General features: G+C 39.9%; 1 protein-coding gene across 3 annotated transcripts in view; it reads right to left on the bottom strand.

Annotated features, from left to right (window-relative positions):
* Positions 1–668: 668 nt before the first annotated feature.
* KCNJ16 (potassium inwardly rectifying channel subfamily J member 16) overlaps positions 669–24,992 on the bottom strand; it is a 51,422-nt gene continuing 27,098 nt past the window's right edge. For 2 of the 3 annotated variants that reach the window (XM_037810070.1, XM_037810071.1), the window contains exon 2: positions 669–5,959. In XM_037810070.1, the coding sequence (XP_037665998.1) occupies positions 4,606–5,865 (1,260 nt within the window). In that variant the 5' untranslated portion in view covers positions 5,866–5,959 and the 3' untranslated portion in view covers positions 669–4,605. Of the gene's footprint in view, positions 5,960–6,493; positions 6,558–24,992 lie in introns of those variants that run through there. The other variant, XM_037810072.1, reaches the window with a different exon arrangement.

The following is a 24,992-nucleotide window of genomic DNA, read 5'->3' as shown; positions in this document are numbered from 1 at the left end:
ACAGAGAAACTCTTGATACAGTATTCTTTTACTTTGCAGTATTTATAAAATAGAATAAGATCAATGACACCAAGCAGCAAAAGGTAAGAGTTCATTATATTCATTTATTTTTGTTTTCCTTGCCAGGCACTCAACAACTGAGAGTATGAATCTGAGTCTCCAAACTCTGCACAAAGGATCCCAAGCCACAGACAAGGAAGTTCCCAAGCAAAAGAGCACTGGGGTGAGATGCTACTTCCTCCAGCCAAATCTCACCACCCACATGTAAGAGGATGGTGTTCAGTTGCTTTAGTGAAGGAAGTGCCATGAAAGAGGCCCTTGGGAATTCGTTTGGAGATTAGTTCCAAAGCCAAGCAGATGAGTGATGTTTCGCAGGCCCACAAGGAATATGTCGCTTCAGAAAAATGCCCCTCATAGGAGACTTTGCCTGTTCTCTGCCCACAGGCTTATCTGGACTGGGTTGTGGTCACTTACTAACTTTTGGTTTCAAAGACCTCATCTCCAGGAAAACCTTTGCAGAGAATTTGCCAAGTGCCCCCACTGCTGCCTAATGTCTGTGTGGTGCCAAAACTTATTTTATCCAGGGCATGGGTCATATTGCTCCTTTAAAAATAAAAGAAAGAGAGAGAGAGAAAGAGAGAGAGAGAGTGGGAGAGAGCGAAAGAGAGGGAGAGAGAGAGAGTCAGGTGCCATGCCAATTTTAGAATCGAGTCAGGGATTTCTGATTTAGAGAGCACCATAGGCATGTGGGAGTACTAGAGGACCACAGGCAAAGCTTACCTTTAAAAAGGTTGGACACATGCCTTGTAGAATCTTCTGAAGAGAAGAATCAAAGCTTGTAATGGATAGAGGAAAATTGAAGAAATATTTTAAGCTGAATAGAATGTGGCATCCAAGCATTTCAATAGGGGCAGCCCAGAGAAGTCATTTTGCGCATTCCCGGGCCAACTCGGAAGTGATGAAATACAAATATTTAGTGTAAGTTTCTGTGTTCCTTGGTGTGAATTTAAAGTATATTTAAATGTTCTGCATTGATGCAGGTTGGTCTCTCTGAGGTTTCGGAGACATAGTATTAGCAGAGTTTTCTTTTTCTGCCTGAGCCGTAGAGGACTTCCTTTGCCTGGGTTTCCATGGATTTCAGAACTCTAGTCCTAGTGAAAGTTGCATTAAATAAGGAATGTAGTTCTGTTGGAGAGAAGGACGAAGAAAAAGGGTAACCCAGTGTCACGTCTGGTCAATCCTTTTATCAAGGTCATTCAGTCATCAGTATATCAGAGGGGTTCCCAGGCCAAAGCAGTTCCTTTGTGTTTGTTTTACAATAATAGTGGCATTTCCTCAACTCCCCAGAAAATATGCATTTTCCACAGTGACCAACTCTATCAAATGTCATGTACAAGTACAAGTTGGAGTTAAATTGTACACAGTTTCTTCTTCACCAGTCTTATTTCCCGGATAATTCTCTTTAGATATATTGGTCACTGTGTCAGTTAAAAATCATATTTATTTTCACTCATGCAAAGAAGTCTGGAGAAATGCAATCTAGGGCTCTTTCCTACCTTTCCATTTGCCCTTGTAAAAGGTGAACTTGATTCTCATTCTCACAAGAAGGCTGCAGGAGCTCCAGCTATCAAGTCTGAAATCCAGATGGGAGGAAAGCTGAAGGGGTAGAGTAAAAGGGAATGTGCCAGTGAAGTCAGTCTCTATAAAAGAGCCACACCCAGGGGTTTTCTGCAGGCATCTCACTGGCCACAACAGTGCCACTTAACCACCCCAGCTGCAGACTGCGAAGCATAGTTATTATTGTTTTTATCCTGGAGTACATAGTTCTCCAAATAAAATTCAGATTTTGTTACTCAGGCAGAAATGGAGAATTGGATATTTGAGGAAATGGAAATTAAATACACTCACCTTACTTTTATATTGTGGGGATTATATACATTTGTGTAAAGCACCTATTTTTGTGTGTGTGTGTGGCACATGAAAGTAATATCCTTCTCTCTATATCTCTCTCTGCACTCTATCTTCAAGGGACCAATTCACAGGCTGTAGCATTTCGTTGAGTGCTGCCTCAATGCCACAGTTTGTGTTCTAATTGACTCCATTGAATAATTTCATTTTAAGGGAGAAAATTGATGCCCAAAATCAGCTTACTTTTCACTATGGACAGAGCATTCAAAAACTAGAAATGCTACTTTGCACAGAGACTTCTTGCAATGCTTACAGAAGCAACTAATTGTTACTTCATATATAGCTGCTCTACAAGCTATTAAAAATCCATAAAAATGGTTTACAGTGCTGCTTATTTTGTAATTATATGAGGCGGTATTCTCATTTTCAGTGCTCTGTACCCAAATCTGCAGAGTTTATACTGCCTGGAATTTAACTATATGTGTATATTTCTTTGCATTATTCTAAGATCTTTATTGTTAAGTAACTGATTGGGATATGAAAGTATGTTGTAAGTCAAGCAGAAAACTAGAGACAGATATTACATGAGAATGCTGATTTTACATTCTATACTGGCTAAGTGGATTTGATTGTAGAGGTACACAGCACAGTTCAATGTGTTTAATTGGATATTAATGTCCTTTTTCTGATATTGATGAGGCAAAGTCCAGGAAGCAAAGTATAAAGTGAAATGAAACTAGATGTTATCCTCCATCACCATAAAACAGAGCCATAAAAAAAGCTACTAAAAGAGTCATTTTTGTTATTTTGTGGTGGTGGTTGTTTTCTACAGGCAGATTTAGTACTCTAATTTAGCTAAGTAATTGCTGCCTCAAAGGCCAAATCTACAATGTGTGTGTAATTTTTCTTTTTTTTTTTAAAGGAGTTGTCATTCCCAAAGCAATACAGAAAAATTGCACTACTTATATCTTTGATATTAAACTTCAGGACAGTTTTGCAACTTGTGACCTGAACAAATCTCTTATCCATAAAACATAGGAATACAAGATTTGCACAAGTGATTTTAAAAATAATTTTGTTGCTCATAGGTCAATAAAAAAAGAACGAAGTGAAGAAAGAAGGAAAAAGAAAAGAAGAGATAATAGAAAAGCTCTTTATTTGCCTATATACTTTACTTTTATTGGTAATCTTGGACACTGTGACTCAGTTCAGTTTATTTGTGGCCTCATTCAAATGAAGCAAAAAAGAGGATGGGCAGGAGGAATATTAATTTTCAAGGAAAAGCAAATAAATGCATGGGTATAAATATACAGATGTACAAAATAAAACACACAAATAAAAAAATGTGCCATATATGCCTTCCCAGTGTGGCAATTTAAAACAACACAGATAAATCTGAATAGAGCTAATAACTCTTCAATTTATAAAGCTCAAAAAGTCTCTTCACTCACAATTGATTGAATTCGTGCTTAAAGAAATCATGATTAACATCTTTTTGCATGGAAATAGGAGTATACAAATGTACCTCCTGTCCTAAAATTTAAGCGATTTATGGCATTCATCCACATAATGTGTATTAAAATCACCTTAATTATATTTCACAAAGTCACGGGTTTAGATGATTGTTCCAAATTCAGTGGAAGAGTTTCTTAAAAGCCAAACCCAAGTCATTTATGTCTTGCATGGTGACCGAGACAGGAAGCTTATATAACTGTTGGCACAAACAACAGTTTCCCTTCCCCCAAAAAGAGATTCTGTTCTCCATGTAGCTTGCCAAGGCTGCCATCTTCCAGGGCACATGCATGCCTTGTTTTCTCTCAAAGAGTCTGGGAATGTTTATCACTGCAACCCATTCCCTCACCCCATCTTTGTGACTCTCCTTCACCATGTCCTGAGGAAGATGGGAGGTGGGTGCAGGCAATCACCTTGTTGGAGAATTTAGAAGGACCATGATTGCCTTATTTCTGCTCTTCCACCAGAGTGTTTAAGAGAGAAATTCTAGTCTAAATAATGATGCCAACCTTTTTTCCTGCCTCATAGTTTAGGAAAAAACTAGCTCCTAGCAATCATTGGTCATTACCTGGGCAAATGCTAGCGGAAGAACCATCTGAATTGGTGGCATTGCCTATTTCTCATAGCCACGATCTGTGCCTGATCTGCTGTTATCAAGGCACAGTGAAGAGCCAACCTAGGGATTGAAACTGGCCAGCGATTTCAGGGTAAAATATCTCAACATTACAGTCCACTGAAATATTTTAAAACCTATCTTGATTAGATGACATTAGTGTTTAGAAGGAAATCACTCATTATTCTATCAATTTTGATATATTTAAGCATTTATTATTCATGCTGGTTGCCTTTCTTCCAATTTCTATTTATTCTGGCATCCTGCCTTTGTTCTCCATTACTGAACATTGCACCTCCAATTCAAGATATAAGTATATGGGATAAGAAAAGGAGATGAAATTTAAATTAATCACTTAGGCATCTTAATAGCTTCCCTAATTTAAAAAAAAAATTGGATACTATGAGATTTCTTAGATTATCGTTTATCCATTTTAACCTACTCTACTTATCCCCCATCACCATAAAACATAGCGATATCATTCTTTAAAAGCCGTGTTTACAACTACTTAGCTGAAAGTGATTGGCTGGAGGATAAAATTAAGTTGTAGCCTTTGTAATTACAATGTAAGACTACATTTGGGATTCTACGGAGACTCTATTTAAAGCCAGGAGGGCTTTCTGGTAAGGTGGTTCCTTACACTCATCCATGGCAGGGGTGGTGGTCTCCTCTGGGTTTTCACAGCTGCTGACAATGGCGACAGCACTAAATGACCGTCGTCTGACCTTGGTGTCTGACGGGACAGGTCCTCGGACCGGCGGTGCCTTTTCCATGTTGTGGAGCTGCTGGTCCTTCCAGTCCAATTGTTTGGCACTGCAAAAGGGGGCATATACTTCCACACTCCCCTCAAACTGTAAGCAGTTCACTTTGTAATACTTCCTCTTGATTTCCAAGACATCATTAAACCGGTGGCCCCAGAGAATTTCTCGAGGAACATAGGAACTTCTGGACTGGTGGGATGTCCCAGTGGAATCACCGGTATAGATAAATGTCACCAGAATCTCGAAGTTGTCTTTGGCCACTGCTTTGCGGTCAAGGGCATACAGGGGGCTCTCATGATCAATTTCATGAACAATAGTTACTGGCGTGACAAGGATGATCTGGTCATTGACTAACTTGAGGTCCTTGAATGCCATTGTCATCCTTCCTTCGCTGTCTTCTGTGTAGCGGAGAAGCTGGGCTCTCACCGTGCCTTCTACCACATGGTTTGGCCGGAAGTCACCAATGCGCCACATGAGGCAGAGCTTCCCATCTCGCATCCCTATGAGCGCAAAGTAGCTAAACCGAATGGTTTGGGCTCTCTTTCGCGCCGTTGCCATTTTGGCCAAGGCGGCTCCGATGATGAAGGTATTTATGATGCAGCTTAAGATGGACTGAAGGATCACAGTGAGCACTGCCACCGAGCATTCTTCAGTGACACAGCGGTAGCCGTAACCTATGGTGGTTTGAGTCTCCAGGGAGAATAAAAATGCCCCTGTAAAAGAATGGACATTGTCAACACAAGGCGTGATGTCCGGATCATTCGTCAGATCTCCATGATGAAAGGCTATGAGCCAAAAGATAGAGCCAAATATCAACCAGGAGAGAATATAAGATAAAGAGAATATCACAAACATATGGCGCCACTTGGTGTCCACAAGAGTGGTGAAAATGTCGACCACGTAGCTCCCCCATTCTCCAAAAATGTGCTTGAAGTACACATTACAGCTTCCATCTTTATGAAGCAAGCGTCTTCTTGCTCTTCGTTTCTCAGCAATGGCATGTTCGGGGGGGTAGCCCGGGTATTTGGGGTCCACATTGACAATCCGATAGCTGCTGCCGTAATAGCTCATTCTTTCCTGGGCCCCTGGAGCATGCAGGTGAGTGTGGGAGCAGAAAACGTTCCAGGTGTGTCGTTATTGGTTGGTTTGGATTTTCAGTTAAAACCTAAAACAGAAAATTCGACACACTTTAGGTTTAAGGTTCCATCTTTATAGCAGTTTGCCAAATTTGAAGCAGTTGTGTGCCATCTGAAATGGCTAAGACTTTATTTAAGCAACAGAGGCGCTCAGTATTGATTGATTACTCCTTTCAGTTGAGAATCCAGTCATTGTAGGAACCAAATATGCAATTAGAGAAAATTACCTTTTTTTATATATGCATAAGGTTTGAGTAAGCTCTATAATTATCCCAAATGAAAACCTCCCTACCTTTTCTGACCTGACATAAAAAAAAAAAAAAAAAAAAAAAAAAAGATTGTTTTATTTCTGTAGACTTTTCTGGCATAAGGGCATTTAGAAACCAAATATGCTCTAATACAAAAAAGGCAAAATACAATTCAGATATTTGTCTAGCAGTCTCATAGCTTTCTAAACCTTTAAGTAAGGTAGTTTTCATTAGAAGAAGGATGCATTTAAAAGTTTCCTTCTTCATGCTATAATGTTACTTACATACTGGTTGCCATGATTGGCAGCCCCTCACCTGCAGGATTTCTTGTTCCTCCCTCTTGCTCAGAGGTTTTTCTTCCTTGTGTACCTCCCAGGACAGAACACAACCGACAGGGACACCTCCTTCAGACTGAACTCCTGTTCCCCTAGCTCCACCTTTAGTCTTGAGAGGAAAAAACCTTTCTTAACCCCAGAGGAGTTAAAAACCACTCCCAGGTAGGCTTTTCAATAAGGTGTAAAATTGCCTCTGCCTTTGTCCCATAACATCATCCTTTTTTTCTTTTTTTTTCCCTGACACTGGCAGCTCTTCTCTCTCCCTCTGAATAGAAGGAGGACATTTGCCAAAGTTGCTAATCTGGTTTCCCTCTTAAAGGGAGCACACTCCAATTGGACCCTCTTTCCCCCTTTTCAGCATTTTCCACATGTTTTCACAGCCATCCCTGGGCAAAGTAATTTTTCTCCCTCCAAACGCAGTCTTTAAAATATAAAGGCAGATCATAAAGCTCTTTAGCATCCATGGTATAGGCTCATGGGTTTCCCAGGTCCAGCCTAAAAGTAACTTTTAAAAATGCAGTGTCAAAATATTCTTTGGTTAGTTTTGTTCAAGAAAGTAACTGCACCCAGTTTTGATTGTTTAGCAATTATTAGAATTTTTTTTTTTTTTTTTTTTTGTATAGTGTACCTGTGCTAGATGGGGCAGTTAGCAGGGAAGGGAGCAGTTAGACTACAAGTTCCTGCTACTCTGCTATGGAAGAAAGTGCAGTATGAGTAGATCCATTCGTGACATGGAGACCCCTTTGGAACCAACCAGAGAAAGGAATCAGAAAGCACTTGGACTGAGCACGTTCCCGGCTGCAAAGGGGTAGGAAGAGTTAATTTCCCTCCAGTCTAAAAGGAGTCCTTTTTCTCTTTTCTCCTGGGATCAGGCCCACTTTACAATAAACACTTGGTTTGGTGGACCACTTGTGAAGGATGTACTCTGCTTACAGGCTGGAAATCTTTCCTCGGCCAAAATGTCCCTGTAAGACATGTACCAAGTTTATTGCTCCCCACCTGCCTGCCACTTTACTCACTGCCCTGTTTTGAGTATTTATATCCTCTCCTTTGTCAGCACTTAAACTGTATCTGTGTGTGTGTGTGTGTGTGTGTGTGTGTGTGTCGGGGGGTGGGGGGGGCAGTTGTATAATTTCAGGATGTGACCCAGGGCTTCCAAAATGCTTACCAGAAGTCAAACAAAATATTTCAACAAATTTTGTCCATAACATCCACTATTCATTAGATTCTTGCCTGATTTGTTATTTAATGTTACATTAGAAACAGGTGAAGCTATTACATGATTCTCAATCTTTATTTTCTAGCCTGATCATAAAAGGTATGAAAGTGCAACAAATTATAATCAAAGCTTATGATGTCAAATAAAAAAGCATGTTTGCAGATAGGATTGCTTTCTTGTTAAATGGTTCCAACCCAGTTCCTTAAAGGGAACTAGACAGAATGAGGGAGACCAAAAGTTCAAAAACCCTGTTCATAAATCAGGAGCTACTGTGTGACTCTGCTCTTTTCTGCTGCCAAAAAAAAAAAAATAGTTTTTAGTTGAAATGGCGTTTAGCTGGCATCATTTTGAATTCCATTGGTGCCAGCATCTGATATAAAGAAGCCACTTTTTAAACACCTTCATAAGTATGTTAATCAGGGAGAGGATTTTCAATTAATACATGCTACAAATGAGCAAATTTGAGAATGTGGAATGTTTATTTCTGAATAATGTAATAATTTCAGGGATACAAGTTACAGCTATGAGAATTCTGCCCCAAATCCACCAGGTCCTTTGATGTGGTTCATTATTGTGTTCATTAACTTCAACTTATACAGTGAAAAGAATTTGAATCTGGTTTAGTTTCATACTTCATTCATCTACTCTTTGATTCTCCAGCTATGTAAATGATGCATTTTCCAAACCGTGATTGTCTTTATGCTAAATGATAGATTATAACCAACTAATCATATTCAGTCTTTCCCATTTCTCAGCCTACAAAATGAGCAAAGAAATTTATGAAAGCCCTTTTGTCAAAATGGCTAGAAAAAATAAATATTTATTGATCTTTTGTTTAATATATTGTATTAATTTAAGCACTCTCCCAATTGTTTGCCATTAAATTATAGATGAAAAGGTTTCTTGATTGTCAGGACATTCTATATTTAACATCTGTGTTTCTTAGGATGAAAACCCGCCTTTAAAAGTACCATACTTCTTTCATAATCATCTTGCCACCATTGATTTCATCATGAAAATGCATTAGTCATGTTCCTACGTCTATATTTCTTTTTGCATGTTGTGCTCCTTGCTCTCTAGAAAATGACGATGGCTATTTCATTGGTCATAGAGATTCTTTTTTTTTTTGTTAGAAATGGAAATTTGATCAATCATAATGACAAAATTGTGGAATATAAAGTTCAAAAGTAAATGCCAAATCAGGTAAGGCTCCCTAATGCTCTGGTTTCAAATTCTTTTGCCAAAATAATGATGGAGATAGGAAAAAGACTACACATACTTTGCTGTGACGTGGAGCTCTGTTGTATACGGGGCTAGAGTAAGAGGCAGAGCACAAACAGGGTGGTAGGTAATTTCCTGAGGATGCTATCAACATTCATGACAATCTCCAAAAACACCTGCAAGAGCCCAAGAAGACTTCCCAATTTACTTCATCCCTCAGGAGAGAGCTGAGAGAAAGTAGAGGACTGAGTCATGTCCCCCACCATGACATGTTCAAGTCCTGGGCCCGGATCCTGTGGATATGGACTCATTCGTAAAGAGGAGCTTCAAAGATCCTATTACGATGAGACCAACTGAATCCGATATGACTGAAGTCCTAATGAGCAGAGGAAACGTGGGCAGTCAGGGGTAGGTGACAGAAGGAGACAGAGAGCCATGGGGCAGAGGTAGAGACTGAGTCCTGCCAGCAAGCCACAAACAGAAGGACCAACTATAGAGAAAGCACAGTCCTACCAACACCTTGATTTTGGACTTCTAGCCTCCAAAACTGTGAGACAATGAATTCCTGTTCTTGAAGCCGACAAGTGTGAGCCATTTGTCATAGCAGCCCTGGCCAACTAAGAGGAGGGGTCAGGAGACCCAGTCATGGCAGCCACTTTTCTCATATCATCCTCATGGTACACTTAAAGTCAGACATAAAAAATGCTTCCTAATCTACTTTGACTAGTAGGGTCTGCTTTTAGGCCTCACCTTTCTAGGATTTTGTATGGATTCAAGGAGAAATCTTTACTAATTTAGCACATTTCAAATGGGCTATAAACACAACAGCAAGCATATTCAACAAAACAAATGAGATCCTGCATATCCGTCTGGTTTGTCAATACACAGAATTGCCTCAGTCAGACTCACCAGCTTTGAAGCAATTCCTCTACCATTTTGCCAAATATTCCCAAATTCAGCTATTTGCCAGGTAGACTACTCTTGTAGTAGAACGTTCACAGTACAACACAATGGTTAAGACTTTACAATCCTGTGCCACACTGATGGAAAAATTCTATCCCATCTCTAACATCTACTTAATAAAAGCAGATTATATTGTTGACCTTCTATAATTTGACATGCACCACACACAAAAAAGATTTAAAATGTCTATAGTAAAATTCAGTCATTAATGTCTAAGCCCTTTGAGGTTAACAAGTACTTTCTTTATCTTGTAAATGACCCGAAGTAGTTAACACCTGAAGCTATCAGTAATCAAGTTAGTTTCCTGGAAACTATTTGATGAGATAAACTGTGATGGGAATATGAGAGCTGATGGGATAGAGAATAGGAAAGATGGCCTGATTCCTTGTGTTGGTCATTGCTCTTGAAGATAGGCTTACGTAGAGCTCTGCAGGAGGGAAGGGGGTGAGGAGGGAGTTTGTGCATTTCACAGTCTGGGGAAGATGGTGGAGTTACTCAGATGGCTCACGTGAGTGGTCCCTGGGTGCTGAGGAGGAAAGGGAAAGGGCTGTAAATGAGACAGGGTGGACTCCAAACAAGCTAGGCTCTTTTGCTCAAAACCTGTCCCACAACTTCTTACACTGAAATTATGCCTGGGCCTTATCTTGCCTGGAATCCTGGTAAGACATTCAGATACACCTAGGTGGAACTCTTCAATCAATCATCGCACACCTGCTTCACCCAGTACCTTCTAGATACTGTCCATACTTCTCCAAACACTCCCCGTCTCTGTGATTTCAAACTCTTCCTCCTTTGTTGCCAAGTCAATGGCATTCTCATGTTTCCTTCTCAGCTCCTGTCACCCCCAGAGCCAGCCTCAAGTTGACTTACAGTGATGTTGGTTCTTCTCTGTTCTCTCCTGCCTCCCACTGCCACCCTCCAACCCTTTCCCACCTTACTTCTCAGTGACTATGGATTTTTCCCTTTTCCTGATATAACTTTGCCATTTCTTCTCCTGACTCAATTTAAGAAAGTTTTGTGCCAGCTTATTACAGGAGACGGGCCAAAATATAAGGAACGAACAAACAGCTCAACTGAAAGCTGGAGCTGGGAGGGGAAGCAGGAATCCAGGGCAACAAAGCTGCACTGCTACTAACATTATCTGGAAATCCTCTTTCTGGCCCAGTTCTTCCTTAAGTCATATCAACATCCTAATCATAAATCCTGTCTCATCCAAAATGCTGGTAAATATTATTATAAAGAAATGGAGGAAATTTGGAGGTTGGATTGTGTTTCTCCATGTTCTGGCTGTTAAGACTGTACCAAAATAATGTGAACTATAATCTCAAGTTATTCTGGTTTAAAAATCAAATTACCCTAAGAAGAAATGATCTGAAATTAAAGGTATTTTGTTATAGTGGAGAAAGGCTGAATTAGGAAGCAGATTCCAGTTCCAGATCTGTCCTAAATTTCCTGGGTACCTTGTATAATTTTTCTCTGAATTTCAGTCTTCTCATCCATGATATGAGGATAATGCTACCCAAGTCACTGAGTTACTGTGAGGCTTGAATAGGGTGATGAATGAGAAGCTACTTTCCACTGGGCCAGGCACATAGTAGTTATTTAATAATTATTGCTTGACTCTGCATCTCCTGAGGACTAAGTTTTCCCCTCTGTAAAATACAGTACACCTGTTTTAACCCTCTAAAAGATCTTTCCACTAGCATTGCATCAGGGCAGACAAATGTGATTCCCAAGACAGGTTTCCATTTAAGTTTGGGGATGGCATCACTGTTTCCCACCATTAAGCCATCAGGGCCAGTTCTCTGTCCTTCTACTTGCTCCCTAAAGTATCAAGGATTTTAACCTCTTCCTTTCTTTTTCATAGCTATTGCCACATGGAAGATCCCCTATCCCCTGTCCTTCACACCCCCCCCCCCACACACACACACACACACACTCAGCTTAAAGATTTTATTGCTATTCACTATGAGGAACAGACTAAAGGAAACAAGACTGACAAGCTTGCAGAGTTAACAGGTTAAAGAAATCCACAAGGTGTTTATCATGTCTATCCTTTGTCTCAAATGATATGTTCATGTTTTACTAAGATGGTTCTGAAGGATTCTCTTGTTCTTATCTTGAACATCAGCCTGCCCAACCCTATCTTGGTTGGATGCCAGCCCAAGTTTCTTAGATTTTTACATGGAGCTGAATTTGGGGTGGTGTCAGGAGATTCTATGTCCCTTGAAAAGCATTATGCCCCAAGAGCACAGTCTAATCTCTCCTTGTTGTGGAAGGAAAGTGTTTCTCCAATGGCCTCTAAATTCCCTCCACTGCAGGACTTGTTACTGAGTGTTTTCATTCTCATTTTGTTCTTTCTTTTTTTAATTCATTTTTTTAACTGAGCTCCTAGTATGTTTCAGGCCCACTCACGTGTAGGCATTGGTGAACTGAGTCCCTGCCTTCGTGGAGTTTACATGTTAGAGTTGGGTGGAAATAAGCATGAGATACTTTCTGAGTAATAATTATTATCAAGAAAGCAAAATAAAGTAATACTTTGGAAGAGGACCCCAGGGCAAGGGAGGGAGGGTGCTGGCATTCAAGCTGAGAGCTGCATGGTGCAGAGGGGTCAGCCACCCTCACCCATCCTGCACTCAGCCTCAACTCAGACCTTGTTCTCTATCCTATTTTGTTGGGTTAGGGCACAACCTCTATCTGGTTGTTAAGGTTCTCGCTATTTATAGGTGTCGTTTGGCTGCTGCATCCCTTCTTGTAAGCTCACAAGAACCTGTTATTACAGGAGTGCATTTGCATTTTATCACTGAGTTCAGGTTTTCCTCATCTCTCACCTGGGATCACCTGGTTTACATAACAGCCTTCTAACTCATCTCTTGCCCTTTCCATCCAGTGATTGTTTTAAACCTGAAAAGTAGGTCTCTCTCCTGCTACGAAGCTCCACAGTATGGTCTGATGGCAGAGAAGTTAATGGCAGGGATACAGAGGTTGAAGACTTGGATTCTAGTTACAGTTCGACATCTTGCTGTATGATATCAGGCAGCTTATAAATATCTCTAAGTTTCATTGTATTTATTCAAAACATAGGGATAACAGCTGATTCATCTCAAAAAGTTTTTGTGAGTAATAAATATTAAGATATAAAATAGGTAAAATGGCTAGCATCTTGTAAGCTCTCCCAATTTACAGTCCTCCTCCCCCCTTAATTTGGATAAAGATCTCTCCCCTCTTTCCTGTAATAGCTTGTACTACTGGGTCGTTATCTAATCTGAGACAAATGGATAGCTAAGCTACAATCTAAAGGATGATCGAAGTTGACTAAATGAGGAAGAGAAGACTTACCCAGGAAGGGGAAAACAGCATTTGCAAAGCTCTGTGACTCAAAGATGTACAGGGCATGCTTTCCAAATATCCGAACGTGGAGTGGGGTGGGGATGTCTGGAAGAGTTAAGGCTGAGAAGAGGGCTAGAGTCAGAGCATAGATGAGCTTAAGGTGTCATCTATAGAATCAAAGATTTAGGTCCTTCTACCAAGACCAGTGAAAGCTATGAAGTTTTAAGCGAGGGAGTGCTGTGGTAAGTCTAGCTGTCCATTGGAAAATTAGTTGGAGAAATTTAAGAGTGGAGTGGACATGGGGAGATAAACTAGGATGCTATTTCAACTAAGCTTTGAATCTTGAGAAAGTGACATAAACGTGCTGAATCCTCTTATTTGAGGTGACCATAGGGAGTCATGACCAATGATGTGGTGGTGCAGAGTTAAGTGTCTGGGAGAAATAAACCAGGAGCAGCTCTTTCAGAAACAATCCTGGTATAAGATTTCATTGTGCCTTGCCTCTTGCTTCTACCCAAATCAGGCTCTCTCTCCATACTTCCTTTGATGCTATAAGTTACCTCATATCTTTTTAATACTATTTTCTTCTGCTTATGCTAACCAGGGAAAATTTTTGTTGCTTAAAACAAAGAAAAGCAATTAAAATTCAGTTTCACTTGCATTTTTTAACCGTATCTTACAGATAAGAATATGGTCTAATCACTCTCCTTCAATTGCATTATGTGAACTATCAGCAAATCCTGTTGGTTCCCCTCCAAGGGAAATCTTAAATCTAACCACTTCTCGCCCTGGTCAAAATCACTCTTTCTTCAATGAGCCACGATAGTAGATTTCTATCTCTACCCAAGCTATCTTCTTTTAAGAACGAAATCAAAACATGTCACTCCCCTGCTTAAAAGCTTCCATTAGCTTCCCATTATGCTTGGAGTAAGACACACCAGCTAAAGTATCTTCTACTACTTTCTTTCTAACTTCTCCCCACCTCTAGCCTCACTGCATCTCCATTTTCTAGTAGCACAGGGATCAGCAAACTACAACCTGAGGGCTAAATCCAGCCCATGAGTTGTTTCTGTAAATCAAGTTTTATTGGAGCATAGCCACAACTATTGTTTACATATCATCTATGGCTATGTCTTGTCACACTACCATGGGATAGTTCGGTGGTAGCAACAGAGACCTCCTGGCCCCCAAAGCCAAAAAGATTTATTACCTGGCCCTTCATGGAAAAAGTTTGCCAAACCCTGCTCTAACACACAAGGGTGTTCCTGCCACAGAGCCTTGCACTTCCTTTTCTGACTATGAGGCTTCTCATCATTACCCAAGTCTTACCTTTAATGTCACCTCTCAAAAAGACCTTATTTGATGAGGATATATCAGATAAAACCCTTCCCCACACCATTACTTTCTGTCTCATTAACATGACTCAGTCATTTCAAACCACTCATGGCTGCTTATTTATACTGACTTGTTTGTTGACCAAATTTTTCCATGGAATAGATTGTAAACCTCATGAGAAAAAGGTCACCCTTGTTTTATTTACCACTGTACCCCCAAGAGCTAGAGCAATATGTGGCATATAGGCATTTGCTAATTATACTTTGAAACAATGAATGAATATGTAAATGAACAATACAAAGATCATATTTGTCCTCACAGAGATTTCAGTCCTAGTAAGAGAATTAGCATGCCTAGAACTACAAAACATCAATTCTGACAGCTTTCCAAGCACCAGCTTTCAACTCCTCCCATTTATCACTCCTCTTCCTTTTCATAGAGAGTTACAAAAAAAAAAAAAAAAAAAAAAAAGTCATACTATTTGCTTTTGCTTATCAACTTTCTTTAGGACTGTAGCTCTCAGTATAATTCCACATAACTAGGCACCCAAACTCTCTGGAAGTCTGGAGTTTGGAAAAAAAAATGTTTTTGACAATAAAAATGTTCAATTAAATTTGTTAAAGCAGTGATTAAATAATTAGAAATGTGGTTCCCCTAATACAAGTGCATGCTATTATACTGTCACTTTAAATATGTTTATATAATTTGAACTATTTCTGGAGAGCTAACTTGGCTACGTGTGACAATAGCCTAAGAAGTTGGTGCAATCTCTGATCCAGCAATTCCACTTGTAGAAATTAATCCTTAAAAAGAAATTAGCATGGATGAACACAAAGGCATGGCTTATATTATTGCATGGCTCTTTGTAGTGGCAAATTCATTTATGGCCTACCTGTCTAATAAACGTGGAATTGGTTTCATAGGTACAATCACGTAACGATTACTCGGTAGTGACCAAAGGTGATGGAGTATAAGGATGACATAAAAATTTAAAACACATTGTTTAGTGGGAAAAAAAAAAAACAGGACCATAAAGACTCATTCAATGCAATTTTTTAAGCTCAAATATATTTAAACATGGAGAAAAGACAATAATATGCAACAAGATGTTAACTATGGCCCTCTTTGTTTGGTGTGATTATTTTTTCTCCTTTTTTTTCTATTTGCTTATTTATGCTTTCTAAAAATTTACAATGAACATGCATTACTTTTACAAAAAGAAAAACAGGTATTGCTAGTTGGTACTTTGAAATGTTCCAATTCTGAAGCTACATAAAGGGAAAACAAACCAATATCAATTCAAAAGCATTTATTAGAGCTTTCAAAAGGCAACTATAAATAGCCCAGGGAGACAGTCTTACAGACATTTAAAGTCAGACATTGATGCCGTAATTTTTTCTGGAACAATTCAGAGAAACAAATATAGTGACATTTAATTCATCTAAGTAAAACCAGATCTCATTTAAAACAAGGAGCAGGAGGGGTGAGGGTTGGATTTGGCCACTGGAGACCAATTGTAGAAATCATGAAAGCTCTTGGTAACATACTGGGGAGACATAAAGCAGAGGTAGAATAAAACAGGCATCAAAATGCCATTCTCCTCTGCTAGTGCCCCCCTTTTCTCCCTTCACCACTCCAAACCATATTAAGCTGCTAATACTTTATTTCTTGGCTTGGTATAGTAAAGTCTGGTTTAGAAATCCTTCTTTTATCTTAATATTTTCAATAACTTTGGAAAGGAAATGTTAAAAATTGTGCTCTTTTGCAACTTTACTACTTTAACGTCTATGTTGATTGTCTTTTAAGACCCAAGGAAATGGTCCTTGGAAATGGATGAATTCTGAGTAGGACAATTAGATATTTATTTACCAATGCACAATTGCCTAAACAGCTAACCCTAGCCAGTTCATAATGAATTCACATTCGTGAATGCTATAAGCTCATCTAGATTAGGCAGTATTTATTAAAGTGTAGGCTCCTGACCATGCACTTCTGAAACTCTACGGAAGCACGTTACACTTGCAGATCCCTGGGCTCCACTCCAATCTCTCTGATTTGATCGCTCACCAGCTGATTCCTCTGTATCCTCAAGATTTGAAGTCTATCAGCTTGAAACTTCCAGAACTGAGATTCTGGATTCTGACAAACATGTGTTTGAGTTCAATGCCTGTTGGTTCATTTGGAAGACTGTGCACTTTTCGATAAGTTCCTTAACCTTTTCAAGCCTCCATATGCTCATCCGAAAAACGCATATCACAGACTGCTATGAGGATTAAATGAAACCATGTTTCTAGACCTCCTTTCACCATACCCAGTACTTAGTGTTTAATCTTATGGCTTCCATCTATCATATTGTAGCTAGAACTGCCATCTCAATTGAATCTCAGAACTAATAGAAAATGGAATCATCTTATCCAGATCAGTGTCATCAGTTAACTGTAGATACAAATTAGGAGCAGGGGATGAGGATTAGCTATCATTTTTTTCACCCTGAATTATAAGATTGGCAATTGTCCAGACTTGTCTGAGAATTCACTTCTAGCATGTAATTTCCCTGACATTCAGGATCTTCATGGAGACATGACAGCTCAGCTGCCCAAAGAACTACAAGCATAACTAAAGAATAGAATTCATTTTATACTTGTTGCCCACTTTGCTCTCTTTAACATAGTGACAACAACACTTCATTGTGGTTCTAAATGACAGGTTACCTATAACTGACCTCTAATAGCACCATATATTTTGGTTTGGGAGATGCTTTGGTTAAACCCAACTATTCATTTCCAAACAAATGTAATTTATGGAAAGCATACATACCATGAGTTTTGACCTAACTAAACTTTATTATTTATGGTATTCCAACAGAAATTCAAGTTCTAGCTCTCTGTTGCTATTTTCCCATTTGTGTGTGAAAGCTGTCTGCAAATTGTCCTCTTTGGCAATTTACAAAGAGCCTATTAATTAATCTATTCAACCTGCTAAGCCCTTTCCCAGCATATAAGGAGCATATCTGCACTCACAGATGTGATTTGCTATTAGAGGAGGAAGTTTCTGGATGGTGTCTACAACTTCTATACCTTTAAATGATTGGGTTTCTGTTTTAAGCTGCCAACAAGAAAACTCAGCACCTCTTTAATAGGGAGGAAAATAAAGCAACTGTTATTGGCCGTAGTCTCAATTCCCATTTTCCCTTATGGATGATGATAAATTGATAAGGCTGTAAAATACAAGACAAAAGATCTTCCTAGGAAGATCCAGATAGGTAGCCTTTTGAGACAATAACTTAAGCAATGTGCTGCCTGTCACATCCAGTTAGGTTTTTTTATTGTGTGCTGCTTGGTTGGAAAGTATTGCCATTTAATACAGATAGAAGATTCAGGTAGCTGACAGGAGTTGATGTAGTTGATAAACTCTTGAATTTTTGTGCATTCAGTTTTCTCAGCTTTTTACACTTTTGTTTCCACCATAGTGCTATAGACGAAGAAAGAATAATCTTGTCCTGGATTGGAAGCTTTGAGTTTCATTATCCATGAATGCTGTACAAACAGAGGTAACCCAAGTTAGTGAGACCTTGGGAAAAAAAGAAGTGATACTGTTCTCATGTTGGAGTATCCAAAGTGATGGGAACTGAGGTGTTGAGTTTGGGGCAGATGGGGGCACTTTTCCCTTAAACTTCATGGTAAACAGGTTTAGCTCTTCACTGTGAGACCCCACATTCTTTGGCTAAATATAGTAGTTCCTATAAAGGGCTGGAGAAGCTCATGGACATTTTGTCTATTCTTTAATTCAATAAATTCTTAACTGTATCTGTGATGTTTTTAGGGTGGATTATTGAGGATTATGAGGACTTTTACTACCCTTAAGGAGCTCAGTCTCGCCAAGTATACCACGACATTGTCAAGACAGCCTGCGGAGTCTGTTGGCTTCAGTGAGTCTGAGGTTGTTGACACAAAAGTTGACAAAGATTGAGCCCCTTCCCAGCATCTAAGAAGCACAGTGCTTCCTTAGCATCCTGATTTTGTGGCAAATTCTTGATTGTTTAGGCTAACGAAGGCCAACGATGCCACAGACAATCCATAAAAGTAAATTGACGAGATATTGATTTGCATTTGACTTTTGTTTTAGTTTGCTAAAGCTGTCAAAATGTAATATTTCAGAACTGGGTGGGCTTTTCCAATGGGAATTTATTAAATTATAAGCTTATAGTTCTGAGGCCATGAAAATGTCCAAATCAAGGCATCAACAGGTGATGCGTTCTCCCCCAACTGGTTACGGACAATCCTCAGCAGCTCTGTCACATGGTCAGGCACATGGAGGTGTCTGCTGGTCTCTCCCTTCTCTCCTTGGTTTCATAGCTTTCAGCTTCAGCTGCTCCATCTGTGGCTTTCTTTCTCAGCTTCTGTGGCTCTCCCGCTGAACTTCTGTGTCTTTCTCTCTGAACTTCATCCTCTTACAAAGGACTCCAATAAGAGGATTAAGACCCACCCTGAAAGAGGTAGGTCACATCTCAACTTAACTTAAGATCCTACTCACCCAAAGATCCTATTTGTGGGTCCACACCCAGAGAAATTGGTTAACTTTAAGAACATACTTTTCTGAGGTTCATAAAACCTCCAAACCACCACAAGTTGGAATAAATCATATGCTTTGGAAAGAATGCCCAATTTCTATACATTGCGGGCTATTAAAAGGATTTTCTGGTTCCTGAATTCAACCCAGGTGCTGGCAGGGTACAATCCGGGGGAACATTCTGGGTAGTGGAATTTTATTGTTAATTCTCTGAGCTAATTTACACAGCAAATAATCAGCCTATTGTAAATGAGAGGTGCTTGGTTTGAACAAACAGATTTCCCTAAGCCAAATGAAAACTCTTTCTTAACCATGAATATACATAGCAAAGCTATATGGATAAAGATTTCAAATACATTTTGAAAATTAAAAAAATTTTAGCAACTCATTTTATTAAAAATTGTTCATAACAATTGCAATTTAAGGCCACATGGCCTCCCTTTGTTTGAGGTTGACTAGGGGAGGGAACAGAGACAGATGTTTTCTTTGCTAATAAAATTATCTTTTGCTTCAAATTAACCAAAATGCCATTTTGCATATACAGTGTAAGTAACATTTAGGAAAAATTCATTTAATTGATGAGCTTGGGAGTGCTATACAAGTTTCAAATCCTGATGAAAAGAATATACTATGAGCTAAAATTGCTGTTCCCATTTATAGGGTTTTAGGAGCAGAGGAAGAAATACTGATTCTCTTACTCTGAGAAATGTAAACATCACTGGCATTTGGACTCCCAAATTTCAAGTAACTGTCCTGTAGAAAGACAGATTGTATGCCTTCATTGGAAAAAAAAAAAAAATTAGAAGTCAATCCTCAAAGACAGATTTTCAATAAATCATGAGCATGCCTATTCCAGTTCCACAAACATTTGATGCTGCACTGCCTGAAGGAATATATGTCCTATTAGTCATTCGTATTTCCAGGCACTAAAGTCCTGCGAAAATCAAAGAGGTAAAGGCTTCCTCTCCCTCCCCACCCCCAGGCTTTCACTCGGCTCTGGGGTTCTTTGTTCCAGGGTTGGCTAAGAGTAGCAACACGATGTCTGTGCCTGTGCCATCAAACAAAGCAAGTCTCCACTTCTCCTCCCCAGGAGGGCTGTGTTGATGTCTATTCTCACCTTTGAACCAAAGCAAGAGATATGCATGGAAGCAACTTGCTGGGATTTGTAACCTTGCCTACTTGTGGGCAGATTTCCCCAATCCCTTCTCCCCAAGGAGGTTTTCTGTCAGTTCAATAGAACAGCACTAATCAAAATCTCAAGTATCATAGGCAGTGATGGTCAGGAAGTTGAAAAGTACCACCAAATAGTTCAGCAAGGTGCATCCTTGAAGGACCAACCGGTATGCAATTTGTGATCCTCGTCAGGGATTCTCTGTGGGCTCCCATCTTCCCTTTTGGTCACACCTTCCACTCAGCCCAGTTCAATCCCTTCCTTTAGGGGCTCAGTACTATGTTACTCTTCTCTAACAACAACCCCCAAATGCAGGTTTAGTATGCCCTTTATATTTTTCAAATGAACACATTTAGACTTAGAGAGATGAAGTAGTTTACTATATGTCATTAGAGTTGGGAAGTGAAAGAAGAAGGATTGCAACCCAGGTGTCTCTAGGTTGTAAATGGTGCAAAACCTTAATGTTATGCCCATGGACGTGCTTGCCTTTGGGATATCATGACTGAAACAGGTTTTCTAGAATCGAGAAGATTCCGTTTGATTCCTCTAACTCCAAATACCAAGGTTGTAGGGAGATACTTTGGCATCCCAGGTGGTTTTCAAACTTTCCTGAGATATGTCTACCTGCCACACTACTAAGCTCAGCCCTCGACATGCATACCAATGTACACAAGTCAGTGTCAGCCCACAAAATCCTGCCTGAGCAAACCATGGGACATCTGAAGTGTCATCAGTGAAAGAGGCCAAAAGAAGCCCAGACCTGGGAGGGCCGCTATCAATGACAGCTAATTGGGCAATGTAAAGAATGTTCCCAGTCGTGAGATTATCCTGCCAGTGGGTGGACAGAAGGGAAAGGTTTTGACTTGAGATGTCCTTTGGAGTTGAGCCAAAGAGTTTTAACACAAAGGGAAAAACAACCCAGTGTGAGTGATGTCACAGAGCATCCTGAGGAAAGCAGTGAGGATAAAGCTTCCTACTATGTAGATCCAAAGTACACAGCATTATCTCAGCATTAATTCCTTATACGGCCAGAAGCTTCACTCGTATAGAAGAATTAGCCCTAATCATAAAGACTCAGTGCTGTAAAGGAGGATGTGTGTGTGTGTGTGTGTGTGTGTGTGTGCATGCATGTGTGAATGTTTGGTTTCTGAACTGTGAGTTAGAAGCTCCACATTCCAATCTTGCCTTCACATATGTTCTAGGTTGTTTATGAAATACTGTGAATAGGCAAAACCCATTTTCACTGAGGTAGACATAAAATTGGCTTGCTGTACTCAAGGACACTCTCAAACTGCAATCAGAAATTTGCCTTTTCAGATGGTGATTATTAGACATGGGAAGAATGGGGGTGAGAAAGAGGAGACCTAAATCAAAAGGGGTTTTATGTCAGGGGCAGCCCAGCATCAATTAAAAATTGGGCAGGGGGGCAGAATTCATGGCATAACATATGACTAAGGAGGAACTGTTTCTCAGGTCTAATCAGAGATGAGAGAATATCTAAGTTTGGGATAGGAAAAAATATATTCCCATCTTCATTTCAAAAGAAATTCTCCAAGGGTAAAGCATGCATTATCATTATAGCCCAGAAGGTTTTAGCTGGAAGTGGTGCCTTCTACTTTGGAGAAGTGGGTTATCCTAACTTTGTAAACAGAGGACATCTAGGATTCTGAATCTTCCAGCCTTGGGCAATCAGTGTTGATGCCAATCAGGGAGCTGCTCATATCACAAGAGCTCAGAGCTTCTTAATCTGCGGCATGTGGGCCTGTGGAGTTGAGAGGACTGGAGCACGTATCTCAACGGGAACCACTTTCTAAGTGTGAAATCTGATTTATGTGGATTATTAGGCAATGTCATGATCCAGAAACTAAGCTCTAAGGCCAAGTGGGGCCCTTGCTGTGCTTGCCTGTGAGTCCTGCTATGGTTGCAGCAGGACAGAAGCTCAGTTAAGCTGCTGGAAGACAGTATAAGAAGAAAAGAGTGGTAGATCTTCAGTTAATCAGCTTTAACAGGAGCCCAATGAGAGGCCCAGGGAAAAAAGGAAGGGGAAACACAGTACCGGGAGCTTTAAGAGAGATGAGTGTCAGCAGCATGTAGAGATTCAGGCAGGAAGCAAGCATTCAACATCAAAGAGTGTGGTAAAAGTAATCGGTTCCAAGGACTGGAGTTGGGGTTGGGGAACTGGGCTTCAGCTTGAGAAGGGATAAGGATCTGATACAATGTTCACAAGGAACACTTCCTAAGAGCCAGGCATGCTAAAAACAGGAATTTGTGTAATTCTCCTAACAACCCTGAGATCCAGGTACTAACATTATTGTCCCCATTTTAAGGATGAAGAATTAGCTAGTTTGGTAGATTAATCCAGGGTCAAACGGGTAATAAATGTTGGAAAAAGAATTTTGAGACATTTATCTCGTTCCATGGCGAAAGACCTTGATCTCGGGAAAAAGAGGAAACTTAGTCACTAAGACTGATGCACAAGTTTGGGGGCAGAACTAGCTGCAAGTCATCCTGGGTGAGACCCTGAGATCTGTTCCAGAGCTACTTAGAGGCTCTAAGGCCTGCCTGTCTCAGAACCTGTAGCAGAGGGGCCTGCACGTGGAGTCAAGTGCTCTCAGCTAGAAGAGTTGAAGAAATTCACAGTCAGGGAAAATTAGACAACTGCTAGTTACACTAAAAGCTGATTGGTGTCAAGCCCAGAAAGCTAACAAAGATGCACAGCAAGAAAGGGAGGAGTGACAAATGACATTGAAAAAATATATCTTTCCCCTAAAATCAAGGCAAAGATGTAACAAAAGTAGTTTTTCATCTGCACAGACGTCCCAAGGAGAGTAAGGAGCTTTGCTTAATTGGAGATATTTTCTTTCTAAAGCATCATGTTCAAATCTAGGTACCTTGTTTTCTGAGAGAGGTCAACGTATTAGTGAAGGAACAGGAGATCACGTGAACAAGAACTGAAAGAGAACACTGTAAAGAGGATATCTAATCCAGTCACGGACTCAAAACCCTTACTGAGCACCCAATATGTTCCATGTCCTGCGTGCTAGATGTGCTGAGAGCATTAAAACATGACCCCTGCTCCAAGTAGCTCACACCTTTGAATGCAGATGTGGGACATTTGTCTTCATGTGGAAGAAAAAGGAGCCCTGTTCTGAGACCACAGAGGGAGGAGATAGGTGATGTGTATGGAATTTATAGGGATATAGATTTAATATCTGTGTAAAGAAGGATGCTTTTTATTGTAAGTATCTCTAACAATGCAATCTAGCAAAAATTGGGACTATTCAGAATTTGAATGATCAACTTGAAGAATACATAGAAAAGTTTCCTGAATGTGTTGGGAGATCGAACCAGATAACTCTGAAGTTCTCTTTTTACAGTAAGATTTAAGGATTTTTGTTATGCTATGTTTCAATAATTAGGAAATAACAGTTACTCCAATTTTATGCATTGAGCAGAGGTGAAAGTCTGTCCAAGGGGATTAAAGATAAACAGTGTTAGAGAGACATTATTATATGCTTCTTAGTAAAGCAAAAACACTCAAATCTCCTTATTCCTTTTTAAATCATCATGAGCCATCCTATCATACCAACAGGAAAGTTCATGTTTTCCCATGTTTGGTGTTACCCATGCTTTTATTCATTACGTGGACTTTTTAATTTGAGTGGACCTGTTTTCATTTTCATTTTGTAATTCTGTGTGTGGCCCTAACTTAAAACATTTCAGACTGGATCATGGATTTTCTGCGACTCTTGGAAAAACCCAGGATAATGGCTGCAAGGGAAGTTTCCAAGGGCCAGAGACCTTTTCTGGATCAGTTACCCTTGGGTTCCAGGGTGCCACTGAATCCCACTGTGATTCTCTTGAACACAGAGAAAATAGTGCCTTTACCTTAATCACTTAGATTGCACTTTGGGAGTCAGACTGATTTCTGTTTGAATCTCATCTCCACCATTTACCTAAGGAAACTCAGACTAGTTGTTTTACCTCTTTGATCCCCATCCCTTTAAAAAAGGTAATCATGAGAGTTAAATCAGATAACATTGTAAAAATAGTAGGTATCCCATAAATGATAGTAGTTTTCACCTGAAGCTTAAATGCTTGGGCAAAACGGGAACTTCTGCCTTGGCTGATTTGAAGCAACCAGGCTGACAGTGGCAGAGGCCATTGAGACATGACCACTTTAAAGCAAATATTTTGACGTGGCCCTATTTCAAAGATCAAAATGTGAAATGACTGATTTGTCTTTGTTAAACTATGCACCCCCAAATTTTCCCTGGCCCTAGCTATCTGATTGACCCTCTTACTCCTCCTGCCAGCCCATCCCAACACACCTTCCCTGATCTCGGCTGTGTCACTGGTTTGCAGAAATGGGAATCATCAGAGGATGAAGCTCAGGGACAGAACGTGGAGGTCTGAAAGCTGAAAGCTGAATATTGCTGGTCAAAAGCAAGTCAGAACCTGTATTCAGAGCTGCCAGAACTACCTTTGATATTGCCACAGTATTCCTATTTCCTTGCTACAAAATTACAATCGACTTGTATTTTCCCAAACCTAAGAACAAGGCTTATGCTCCTTGGAATTGAGCCATTTGGGACATTACTTTGGGCTCAGCTATTATCACTGTACGTCTCCATATCACAGTTTTCCTCCTATGTAAATAGAGCTAATAAA

This window comes from Choloepus didactylus, chromosome 18, assembly GCF_015220235.1.
Source record: "Choloepus didactylus isolate mChoDid1 chromosome 18, mChoDid1.pri, whole genome shotgun sequence".
Taxonomy (NCBI): Eukaryota; Metazoa; Chordata; class Mammalia; order Pilosa; family Megalonychidae; genus Choloepus; species Choloepus didactylus.
The sequence above is the reverse complement of the archived record's forward strand: the minus strand, read 5'-3'. Positions and strand labels throughout refer to the sequence as shown.